Genomic DNA, 13,184 nt, shown 5'->3' with positions numbered 1-13,184 from the left:
GTTTTAACACATGGAAATCCTTCTGTGTTTCAGGAGAGTCTGCATGAGTCAGGGTGAGGCTTCGTTTGGTCCGTCCTCTGAGAGCCATGCAATTTACATTGCTCTTTTCACTGGGGAAGCCATCTTGCTCCTGATTTGTCCCTTGCAGAATCAATACACACTATTTCCCTTTCAGTACTGTTTGGATGTCACAGTATCTTGCACACATAGCAGCCAGGAGCAACCTACAAAGAGTAGTGTTATGTGACAATGACCAGAAACGACCTACCTCTGGAGCTGCCTCTGCAAGGAGCACTGAGTTAGAATGCCACTGCAGCAGGGTGATGACAAGGGCCAGATGGACCACAACAAGCTGGAACTGCAGCATCTGCAACAGAGAACAGAACAGAGAATGGCTGTATAATCAATGAATGCACAGATGCTATAACTATGAAATATACCAGAGAGTTTGGCTAAGCAGGTTGTTATATCAAAAGAGAACAGACAGAATGCTTACCCGTGTCCTGGGCTTGCTGTAAAACTCCAAAGGAGGGATCTCCAGAAGAGATCCTTCCCTACTGGTAGTCGGCTCTTAAATGGGTCTAGGAGAGGCACAGCCAGGCTCCACTCCTTCCAGCAGCACAGGTGAATTGCCTTCACCTGTGCTCCTGTGGCTGACTCACTGCTCACCTCAGGTGATCAATCAGAGGTTCAGGCTGTGATTCAGCAGTTCCCATACAACGGCTCCATAGCCACATCCCCAGAGAGAGACAGCAGGTAGCAAACAGTCGTGAAAATTTATACAGATTGACGGTGAAAAGACAAGAAGAGAAAACCTTCCTCAAAAGGCCCTTAAGAAATGAAAGGAAAAATCTGTGCCATAGTTGATTATATATTACACCTTACAAGGCCACTGTGTAAAAAACAGTAACCAGATAGCACTGAGCGTCCTTCATTGATGGGTACAAAATCAGATTTCTGCTCTGTTAGGACCCTGAAAAGCTTTTAATTTCTTTCTGCACAATCGTGCCATCCTTGCAGTGGAGGGAGTAATGAATGCAAACTTGTGTTAAAACCAGGTGAGTTGGAAAGCAGAGGTGGCCATGAGCCACTCCAAACTCAGGACAGCTTCCTAAAGCTGTTACAGAAATCACAGATCTCCCCAGCAGCATTTTGATGCCTGCAGAGCACTGAAGTAAGGTGAAAAGGTTCAAATTTTGGCAGAATCAGGAAGATGCAGGCATTTCTTCAGCTGTGGATTTAGGCTAATGTTGTTTCAGTCCTTGACTGGATCTAGCATTTAAAACTTGACATGCCTCCAACGTGACCAGGTGGGAATCTTTCAGCTGATGTTAGTAAGAGCGAGGCTAAGGCCTCTAGAGCCAAGATACCTGCTAATTTGCTGATTTGTTACCAGGTTCAGGCCCAGAGAAGAATTCAAGTCTGCTTCTACTGCTCTTTGCTGACCTTTCTCTTGGCAAAAGCAAGAAAAGAAAGGATGTATGAATGCATTTCTATGATATACAGCATTTGTTTTATCATTTGCTTAGCAAATCTCTCATAAGCTCATTTAGAGAACACATGGTAAAAAGTATTTGGCTTTCTATCTTTTTCCCACACTACAAAACAGAGAAGCTACAAAAGTGCTTGGAATCCAGTTTTAACAAGATCTAACATTTATGCTTTTTCTCAAAGCTCTGTTTCTTGCTTGTTTTTCTTTCTAGTAAGTTTTGTGTGTGCTTCTGTCATCTGGTTAGCCCATTACACGTATCTTCTTTATACTGTTCATGAGGGGCTGTTGTAGCCAGGAAGAAAGCAGCTGATTAATCTTTATGGAGCAAATCTCTCCAGTGAGCAGACTAAGCTTACTGGAATCAAAGGACAAAGCCAAAGCAGCAAACCAGGTGGTAACACCATCCTTCAGTTTGATATGAAAAGCCATTAAAGCCAGACAAGGGTTTGGCTTGGTGTTTTTAAAGCTCTGGCCCTCTACAATGTATATTTTTGTACGTGGGTGTGCATTGAAATTCTAAGTAGTAGTCTACTACCTTCACAGGTAACCACATCCTGATTATTTGGATACAGAGACATAAAAATAAATGGCAAGGTTAAAAACACATGTTTATCATGGTTTAAAGTCTGTGCTGGTATTCATTCATCCCTAGGACCAAAGAGCTAAAAATAGCAGCTAGTACACTAATCAAAATAAACATTAAGGCACCTGCAACACAAAAGACATTTGATTAACTGGTCAGAACTCGACGCCAGTGAAATTAGAAGCAAAGGAAATTGTAAGGACTTGAAACTTGGCTTTAGCTCCAATGGAAATCAGTAGCTGAGAAGCAATATCACTGGTTTAAAAGGGAGCAAAACTAAGTCCAATAAAGTCCAGTTGTGCTGGATTGCCATGTAGCAGTGTGACCATAGTAGGAAAAAGGAGCAATTCAGCCTCATTCTCTTCCATCATTTTTCCACTGGTTTTGCACAGATACATCATGGGATTGGGGTGTTGTTTTGTGTCTTCAGTATTTCAGGGTCTGCCCTGGTGTTATCTGACATAAAATAGGGTTTAACATTCACTAAATGTAATTGCAAGTCTGAAATTCAGACATATTTATGTGCTTTAGTGATAACGATGCTTTAGCTTGAAATGTGTCAAAACTCAAATTCCTTATACAAATAAGTATCTTTGTTGCAGGTCCAATTAAAATACAATTAAAGATAAAAGAGACAATGTTATTTTACCTTATCAAAGCAGGATAAACCTTCAAACCTTTTTTTTTTAAGGAATCTGTGTAGAACCTTTTTCCAAGATCACAAAAAAGCAAAATTCTTTACCAAACAGAAACTTTATGTCTCCAACCTCAAAACAAAGGACTTAAAAGATGTTTTTCTTTAACATAAAAAAAAAAAAGACAACACTCCCTTCAAAAATAAAAAATAAAAAAATAAAATGACATCCTGAAGATAAGTGGGTTGAACAAAGCCCAGACAGTGTGCAATTTGTCACCAAGCTCCAAACCCATTGCCTGTCAAAAACAATAACAGCTGTCATTGTTCTTACCCATTTGAACTATCATATTTCACATTACTACAGAGATTATCCTGCAAGAATAAATCACAAGAGCTTTATTTTTCTTGCTGGCTTGTTAACAAGAGAGCCGAGGCAAGACATCATGCCTTGCACTGTAATCTTTCACTTCAGCTGCCACCATATATTGATGACTATGCTCTGCTTGCTGTCACAACACCAACATGGGACACATCCAAGCTCACCTGCAAATGAGGACCTTGCTCTTGCAAGGAGCATGATGTGGCTGAGCCCAGGAGACGTGAGGCTTTGTGCTGTACATACCCACAGAGCCAAGCCCCAACTGTCCCCTGGGCACAGGAGAACTCCTGGCAGTAGGACTCATTAGAACTGCAGTCATTCTCCTGTGTGAGCACTGGAATGGTGTTGGGAAACCTTCACCACCCAATAGTTGTGAAGGTCTGTGATGCTATGCAGGTTCCATCATCATCAAGTCTTAAGACCGGTCTCATCAGCCTCAGACCAGACCCCTCATGGCAATCTCCCTTATAAATAAAATCATGATGGTGAGTATTTTGCCATAAGAACAATTTATTAATAGCCTCTGTGAAACTCTGAGAATAAGCCTGCTCCTGCTGAAACCAATTTGCCCTACTTTTAGAAGCTGTATGATGGATCCTCTGAGCATTTTCATTACCACAAAGCCAAAAATATGTGCATAGCAGCAATCCTAGCGCTTCCAGAAACTCCTAAGGGACAGTGTTTATCTCAAGCATAATTTTCTAGTCACGTGAATATCAAAGAAAAGTGAGAAAAATCAAAATATATCCCACCCTCAGAAAAATAGCAGAGTCCAAAGATAGGTTAGAGTGTTGTTTTTGTTCTCATCCCACAGATGAGATATAGAGCACTTCTTACATACTGCTTTCTGAAAAGATACTGAAGCAAGACACTGAGGCAAGGGACATGGGACTTTGTCACATAATGAAATGCAGGCAGTCAGTCAGGCTCGTCATGTTATTAGTAATGTGTTTCCTGGAGTAGGTTTAGATTTCTAAGCAATTCTATACAATTTATTAGATATACAGCACAGACACTTGTCAACTTCTACAATGTCAATCTCCCTCTATTCTCAGTTTCCCAACTACGTAGATAAATAGTTGCAGGCAGATTTCATCTGATGCAAACACAAAGAATGTAAAATTCCTGAACTTGTGCAAGAGGTTTAAGACTAGTGATTCTTAGAAGCTATTTGGGTATAACCTGCGCCCCAAACAAAACATTTGGTCTGACAATATTTTGGGGACAAGAATGCTCCACTTTCTGAAAATGAAATTCTATAAAGATTTCTCAAGAAGGCATTTGGGATCAGCCATTATTTTTCAAAACCTTCGTTTTAACAATTATTTCCATCTTAATGACACAATTTTCAGTGTTGGGCCCAAACTACCAGAGTTTTCATACCATCACAAGTTATCCCAGCCTTCATTCTACTGAAGTTTCCATCAAAAATGCAGATGCACTTACTGACAGTTGTTCTTCTGGGAGAAGCAGATGCTGTTGGTGGATGCTCACATAAACAGCTGTTTCTGTCACCTTTACAGTTTCTGAAGTGGTTGGGTCCCTGCCCACAGCAGGCTCAGTGTATGGGACAGCACATGAATCACACCACTCAGAAGAAGAAAGGCTGAAGATGTGGCACCTTGGTTTCCACGCAGAGTATGGAAAGTGAACAAATGCTTGTGCCGCAAAATGAATACTGCCCTGTCAGGAGAAATTTAACTGACACAGGTGGAAAAACACTAGTGGAAAAAGTCAGTTGTGGTCCTCATCTCCTTGTCTGCAGAAAGAGAATGAAACCCAATGGAACAAACAGGGACAAATTTCCTTGGAATGGGTGGGAAGGAGACAAGTTGGACATCTTACAAAACTGACTACATTTCCATTTCTAGCAGCATTATAGCAATTAAAAACCTCCCAGCTCATTTCAAGACCATAAAAGTAGGAGACCAGGAAGCAGTAGGCACAATTAGAGTGACAGAACACATCTAGGAGCCCAGAGACTATCAGATAAGAAGGACACTTGAATTATAAGAAAACATCTGTTAATGAGAAGAGTCTATTTCCACCTTTCCTAAGTGAGATGGTTGAGTGAGTATTCTTGGTATGCACAATGGAAAACAAAACATTATTAGATTATTCTTCATTGCCAACAAACTCTCAGCCCTAAATCATTTATATATTTACTGACTGAACTCACCAACTTTTCCTAATGTTTCCAGTAACTTCACATTTAGTTTTCTTCCTTCATCTTTAGCATGAGAACTAAAAGCTTTGTTGTTGGAGTGCCATTATCAGCAATTAAAATAAAAATAAGTACTGTATCAATAAAAATTGAGAAATATATTGTTGTTTTTTTCCTAACGGCATTGGAGTGATAAATGGATCTTTATACCTGGTATGAAGAGCATATTATCAGAATATATTATCAATACAAAGACATAGGCCACTTCAAGGCCAGTAAAAATAACCTTCAAGATGTGCCTTTGAGATAATGTCTTAAGAGACAAGAATGGCATTGGAATTTGCTAACAAGAGAATCAAACCCTGACACTGATTTACTGGATAAAAGCTTTTAAATGTTCTGATCAAGGGTATTCACGTAAGAAGAAGAAAATTGAATTACTTGATGAAGATGAATTGCAAAGGGAAATTACAGATTAATCTGTTTCTTTGGGTTGACCAACAAGAAAAGGGAAGCTGCAACCACTTGCAATTTTGGCAGGGTCCATCAAGAGAGTTCTTACAACTCTCATCTGGTTCAAATTTTTAAATGTACACCTTAAAAAGCCCAGAGAGGTACTGCTGTCATACATTTAAAAAGTGAAAACCAAGCCCCAGCCTGCTGAAAGCACCATGATAGGTATTCATAAATACTAAAGAATACCTGGTTTTGCAGCTTTCCCATCATTTACACTATTTTGTTTGTTTGCTTGCCTTCTACTCCTCAGAATGCTTGAAGTGTTTTACAAGGAAAGTAAGCCAAGCTGCAATTTGGATACAGGTGAGCAGAGACAGGTAAGCATAATCATCTGTCCCTGGCTTCCTAAGTGAATCAATGGGCAGGGGCACAAAACGTCCTCACAGTTCCTCAGCTTTCAGCTCTGCACTCCCCATGAGGACAGTCATTCCAGAATGAAAAGCCAAGTAAGGAAAGCTGAAGGCAACGTGTGTTTGTGCTTCAAAAATGAGTGGGATCTGAACTTCACAGTAGCCTCTGGACATCTAAACCAAAGATTATGCACATGTATTTACTTGCATGACTCCAGTCCGGGAGGCAAAAAGAAGTGGTGAAATAGTTTTGAACCCAGAATGGAGAAATTACAATGACTATCACTGAATCAGAGTCTGACTTCACTTACAGTGGTACGAAGCTGAAGTAATCAGATCACTGGATAATGATAACTGCTCTGTCAGTGTAGGAATGTTTTTGCAGGATTATTCTGTTACTGCAGAAATGTGGCAGAACCTGGCTCGTTTATCTCATAGGGGACTTAACAAAAACCTTTTGGCAGATTCATAAATCAAAGAAAAAATATTTCCCTAAATCAATGGTATACATTGTATTTTGCAACATACTGCACGCTGCTAACTTATCTACTGTGTATGACATACACTAATGCAAAGGAATTATTCTGTCATAGCTTTTCAGTATATTTTAAGAAGTAATATGTATTTGACAATAACATACACAAGCAAATCCATAACAATAAAACCAGACAGCAGTTTGCTGCAGAAGCACTGCGAAAGGCATGAAAGCAACTAGTCGGTGTTGTAAAACACAGACACATCTTGTTTAAATATTGGCTGATTAACTGAAAGAAATAAGTTTCCACAGGATATTATTAGTTCAGTTCTAGTACCAAAAATACTAGGTGATAGGCATCTTGTTACCCTAATCTCAAACTGGAAAAAGAAGCTGCACTTCTCCCATCTGACATGGGCATGTGTGTACTTTGTGCATGCCTGTTAGTGTGAAAAAATAGGAGAAAAAGTAAAAAGAAGAAAGCATAGAAAGCAAGAAAGTAGAGAAGTAAACAGAGCACAGAGACACAGAAAATATCCCAAACCTCTCTGTCCTCACTCATCTTACCTTGCATTGGATACAAGCAATCCCAACCTTAATGGTCCTGCTATGTTCTTCTCCCTAACTTATCCCTAATGTTCAGCTTTCTTTCAGAGTTTTTATAGTCTCTGCTGTAGGCTACAAACTCCAATCCCTGCCTTTGCTTTCTCTTACATCATTTCTAAAGATTTTCCACTGATCCTTGCCCTAAACCTTTCTCTGTCTTGCACTCTCACACACATACTTGCCTCACATTTGTTATATTTATTGCTCTGATTAAGATGATTAGGTTATAATTAAAGGTCTCAACTTTTGTTGTGTGTAGTTTTGTGTGTTTTTTTCTTTCTTTCAGAGTATGAGACAGCCATGAAAGTGGCAATATTTTCCGCAGCATCACCATTCCTCTAACCCCTCCTTTCTACAAACTGCAGTAGAGAAACCTAATGACTTTAAATATACATATATTTTAACTGTACTCCCTGGGCACAACAGAAATAACTTTACAGAAAGAGTACCTCGTTCAGGAAGAAATTAAGTAGCATGAGATAAGCAGTAGAAAAGGAGTGTGCTTTTGTAAAGCAGCTTACTAGAACTGAAGTCTTTCAGACACATTATTTCAGCAATTGAAATCACTGTTGTGTGAGCTACGGAAGAATCTTCCCTAGGCAGCAGCAGAGGACCTTTTATTTTCTTCTTTGCCTGTACACTAGGAATGAGTTTATCTCATTTCTTAACTAATGCACATAGAAATTATGGACTAATCCGGGGGACTACAATTCCAAGCTGTGCGGACTCCTTATTAGTTTGTTCACAATGACTTTATTCTTTCAACAGGTAGGCACAGAACTTTTAAAATAGTTTGACTTTTCAAAAGCACCTGCTATAACCAACAGAGAGTAAAAGGAAATTTCAAATGTTGCTTTGCATTACATGGCAAAAAAATACCAGCCAGGGAGCTGCACCTTTGATTTCATCATCTGTCTTGATTGGAGTGATTAGAAAAAAATAAAAGGTTTGGTTTTGGGGGTTTTTTTTGTTTGTTTGGTTGGTTGTTTTTTTTTAATACAGCTCATTTTTCCAGACAAAGATGGCAGCAGAATTTTGCAGAGCTGCCATAAAGTGCCAAATCAGGATTCTTCACTGCAGAGAATGTTTCCACCACACTCCAACTGAGGAATCAAGGGGAAAAAAGAAAAAAAAAAGGAAAAAGTAAACACAGAAAGAGAGCCTTGTTTAGATCTGAAGACAATACAAATTGCAGCCCCAGAAGACAAAGAAATTATTTTTACAGCATTTCTTAGAACACACAGATCTTTGAGTATGAGTGAGTCAAGTGCTACAAAATATGCATAGCCATAGGAGCATCCACACCATGCTGGAGCATGTAGGCTGGGACTGTTTTCCATTGTGGGGTATAACAAAATAATAATAGCCACCACAGAAGTCTAAATGGGTCCCTGTGGTTACTAGAACTGCAGCAGAATGGTAAGCACAGAGCAAAACACCAAACTGATGAAACAGCCCAAAACGCTGCCATTGGGAAAGAACTGGACCTGTCTCAGTTTTATACAGCTACCTACATTGAGATGCTGGAGCCTAAAAACATGGCAGTACTTGATTGATCTGCATAAAACACACGGGCAGGATCTCAGAAAAAAAGGTAACCATGGTGTAATAACAAGTTATTATTAGATCAATGGGGTAATTTTGCTATATATGATTGTGAGGTTTTGCCAAGCAGCAACTGCAGTCCTATGCACTCAGCTTCTTTCTTCTCTTTCTCATGTTGGACAAACACAAGGCAGCACTTGCCAGCATTTACTTCTGAGGGAGATTTTACAGGTTCCATCTCAAGTTAGGTCTCTGCAGGGCTCCGTTCTGCTTAGTATGGGTAGGGCTGATAAGAGACACAGGCTGTACCAACATGAGTAAACTGAGAAATGACCATTGAATGCCTGCAACTTATGCATTTCAGTATTTCACAACAAATCATAGAATTGTAGAATGGCTTGGGTGCGAAGCGACCCCAAGGATCATCAAGTTCCAAACCCCCTACCACAGGCAGAGCCACCAACCTCCAGATCTGATTTAGATCAGGTTGCTCCAGGGAAACCTGGAGAATGGCTGAGGCTCAGTGCCTCACAAGACAGGAGGATGCTGGGCTCAGTTAAGAGCAGGAGAAATGCAGCCACGTTGCCAGTTGCTTTGACTCCAAGAGCATGAGAAGTCCAACATCAGGTATTAAGATTTTCTTTCAGGCTCTCTGCTAATTGATAATCTGGTAATAAAGCTTCAATTACTTTTTTACTACTTGGAACTACCACGAGGTTGTGGGTCTTCCTTTTTGGTAAGTGATTTATACTTCCTCTAATTCAACATGAATTGATTGCTCTTCTCTTCCTACAAAAGCACACAGTCTAAAAGATTTCTGAAATGGATGCTGATACACATAACTATCACCAGCTCTGACCAGGAGGTGAAAGAGACTCAGATGCGAGTAACCAGCCATCTTCAAGGGCTGCTGATGACCTCAGAATAGGACACGTTACCTGCACTCACCATTTGTGGGTTTTTTTCTAGGGGGAAAAAGAAAGTATAGAGCGTTAACAGTCATCAAATAGCAAGTGACTTCAATTTAGCAACAACTTACAGATATCTTTTTGACACCTTCTGGAGAAAGCTGATAAAGAAGCTTCCCAGATAATGAAAAATGTGTATGGTGGTTACTTAGCTGGCAGAGTGCCCAAGGAACAGATGTCCTCAACTTTGCTGAGGTTTAATTATACTTCCAACACACTTAGCTAAGTTAGGGCAACCAGGAGTTTGGTAGGAATTTTATGATCTTAAATTCAAGTGAACAAGCGAAATTAGATTTTCTCTATGAAGAAAATAAAAATAAATAGGAGGAGGGAAGGCAAATCAACTGAAAAGACTCAAAAATTCCCTAATTTCTTCAGCAGACAAGGTCTTATTTAACTCAAGAACTGGCGTTAGTAAGAGTTCACTTATATAAGCGTTGTGCAATCTTGCCCTTGCTTTCATCAGCCTTGCCAATGGAAACTATATTTGGGTTTGTCAGTCCTTGTCTTTAAAGCTTTAGGAATGATATGCAAATATGGTGACATATGCTTGCTGGTTTTGCTGTATTGCACCTTTAAACTTCTCCTTCTCCCACTAAAACATGTGCCAGTAATGTCAGACCATGCTGGTCCAAGTTGCAGAAGCGCTCTTAGTGTCTCACGGGCACCCTACCCGCCAGCCTCTCCAAGTCATGTCATCCTCTCATTGGTCACAGGTTACTCTCATAAGGTCACATATCTGTCATTTATAGATCAACACAAATAGTGCTGGATCTAGAAGGTGTTATGGCCAAAGTGACAGATTTGTCCTTACTAATTTTTTACTGAATTTCCATGAAGCAAAAGCATGGGACTCACTACATGGATTGTTGAGACTATTTCAGGGAATGATGCATTTGTTATTAGAAGTACAGTTTTGTGTTAGAAATATAATTCTGGTTTTTGTCTAGGAAATAAGAACAACACGAAAGTTAGAAAAATGGATTTTTTATCCAGTTTTGACAGGTTTGTCCCAAAAACCTAAGAAATAATCAAATATTCCCTTTCTTTTTGAATGAAAACTACAAGTGCTTTTCCTTAGAACTGATCTTTACAAGCTAGGTACTCGCCAGTACTGATTCATGTGGTTCCATTTAAACAACTGAGATATTCCTGTTTTTGATGTCTTCAGCCTATTTTTATTTTCTGAAACAAACAATTCTGATAAAATTGGCTGAATTCTGACCAGTCTTAAAGTTGAATAACATTCAACTATGGGATTAACCAAACACCCAGCATTTCTGGTTTGGGAAAAATATCCAAGATCATTTTTGTTGTTCATAGCTTGATGAGAGAAGGAGAAACATTCTAAAATACCTGTGACGTATTCTCAGTGAATACATAAGAGGAATTTTCAAAAAGCAAGATGATTCCTACCTGCTTTCATGTAGACATACAGAGCCTGAGAGCAGATGATTCATCAAAATAGAACTATGGGAAAGGGAATCTACATTAACAATGTACATGCATGCTTTCCAATTAAAGGTATGTTTCTTCAGAAGGAAAAACTATCTTAAAACAGCTATTCTGAAATCTGTAAGCTACCCAAGTAGCTCTTGTTGTATCACTTCCTTTTAAGCTGAATCCTTGCAGCTAATGAAGTAAAACCCACAAAGTGAAGGTAGTGTATAAAAATCAAGCCAGTCACATTTTCAGGAACACTAGACTTCCTACAAGCAGTCTCTGCATATACTTTTAAGCCCTTGGTGCTTGTGACAGACTCTGCGTCATGACAACTATGCATCCATAAAAAGTACTGGCAAAATGAAGCAAAAATCCCAAACAAAGACAGCTAATTGGAATGCATGCTTCTTTTGTAACAGTCATGGTATGATGCAGAAGGATGCATTTGGAAATGAAAAATACATTTTATTTTTCATGCATATGACACTGACTCATGGCCCAAGATGGTTAGGAAGAGCGATGAGGCCTTTTTTGCTATGGAAGAAGTGGTCCACAGGACAAAAAGCCATGCAAAGAGGCCTCAAACTACTACACAAATGATAAACTCTGAGCCATCACCAGCCTGGTACTAATTCAAACTGGCAAGATAGAAATGAAAGTCAGTAGATTGAGTTGCCACCCCCTGTAGCCATGGTGTGTGGAGTCAATGCTAAATATAAAGATGACACACAGAGAGCAGCCCATCTTTCTGCACTAAGGAAGAGGGAAAAGGAGTGGTTCTGATGATGTGCATGCTGATGTCACTTGTCATTGAAATAAACCCTTTGACCCATGAATCCCTGTGGCATGGTGCACTGGAAGTGTGCATCCTGGCTCCAGGGCACGTACTTCAGCTCAGAGCTAATTACAAACCTGGCAATGTACAGCAGCAGGCTAAATTCAAAGACATGCTCACAAGAAGAAAAAATACATCTGTCTTGAATTCTGTCCCGACTTCACACTTTCTTTTACACAACTCTTAACAATTTTCTGACCAGAGCTGAGAAATAAGATGGAGGAGAAAGGATACAGAAGAACTAAAGAAAGTAGCTAAGTAGCAAAATGACAATGGTCATAGTTGGAAAAGAGTGGTTGTGAGTGGTTGGTGAGTGATGTTCTTCAAACATAAAGAGCGGTCTGGAACTGGGCAATGCCACAGGAGGACTGCATACAACAGGATGCTGCAGGAAACACGAACAGTCATTTCTCACCTGGCAAGCAGGTAGAAGAAGATGCAGCCATGCAAAGCTGGGGCTGGGCACCTGCTTCTCCCGAGAAGCAACAGTGCCAAATGATGTTAATAAGGTACTGTGCTCTCATTGCTGGTATGTCTCACACAGTGGGACCATTCTGTGCTGGAGGCTAACCAGAACAAGCTATTAACATGATCCTAGAAGTTTAGAGCAATTGAGAACTGATTTTATTTCCTTCCCTATTTTGCTCTGGTTTAAATGTCCTTATGGTTTGGTTCCTGCAAGGAACCTCACAAGCAAATGCTGTTCTAGTAATGAAAGCTTCTGGTACTACTGATAATTAAAGATCTCACAACAGTTTGTAAATCCATCCTAATGTTCTGGCCAAACTCTGCTATGCTTCTTGGCTGCATTTCCTCTATCATTTCAACTGGACAGAGATATTTTTTTTGTTAGACTCACTGCAGCTTTCTGCGGTGAAGCTGTAATTTGCTAAATGGCTGCAGGATCGCAACTGGATTAATCCAGGATAAGCCAGTAATCATTTTCAATCACAGCACAAACATTAATCAGTCAATCATCGCCCTCTAGAGGTAGCTGCAGTTCTGGTTACCTATATTTGGGTTTGCTGCGAGCGATGGACCAAGCACTTCTGTATAGAGGAAGATACTTGCTGATTAGGGTAGACCCACGTACCATTACAGGAACAAATTACTGAGTGATGATCATCAGCTCCTCGATTGTTCCTGCCCTTCTCTTGCCTGGGAGGTCACCCAACTTGCAGCATATTGCAT

At 39.9% G+C, this 13,184-nt stretch overlaps 1 protein-coding gene across 3 annotated transcripts in view; it reads right to left on the bottom strand.

Moving 5' to 3' along the window:
- Nucleotides 1-13,184, bottom strand: part of OSTN (osteocrin) — an 88,966-nt gene that overhangs the window by 5,015 nt on the left and 70,767 nt on the right. For all 3 annotated transcript variants that reach the window (XM_042820981.1, XM_042820978.1, XM_042820980.1), the window contains one exon: nt 269-367. In XM_042820981.1, the coding sequence (XP_042676915.1) occupies nt 269-367 (99 nt within the window). The remainder of the gene's footprint in view (nt 1-268; nt 368-13,184) is intronic.

This window comes from Centrocercus urophasianus, unplaced genomic scaffold, assembly GCF_019232065.1.
Source record: "Centrocercus urophasianus isolate 14NV4802_14NV808 unplaced genomic scaffold, USGS_Curo_1.0 seq_19, whole genome shotgun sequence".
Taxonomy (NCBI): Eukaryota; Metazoa; Chordata; class Aves; order Galliformes; family Phasianidae; genus Centrocercus; species Centrocercus urophasianus.
This window is presented reverse-complemented; position numbering and strand designations above follow the sequence as displayed.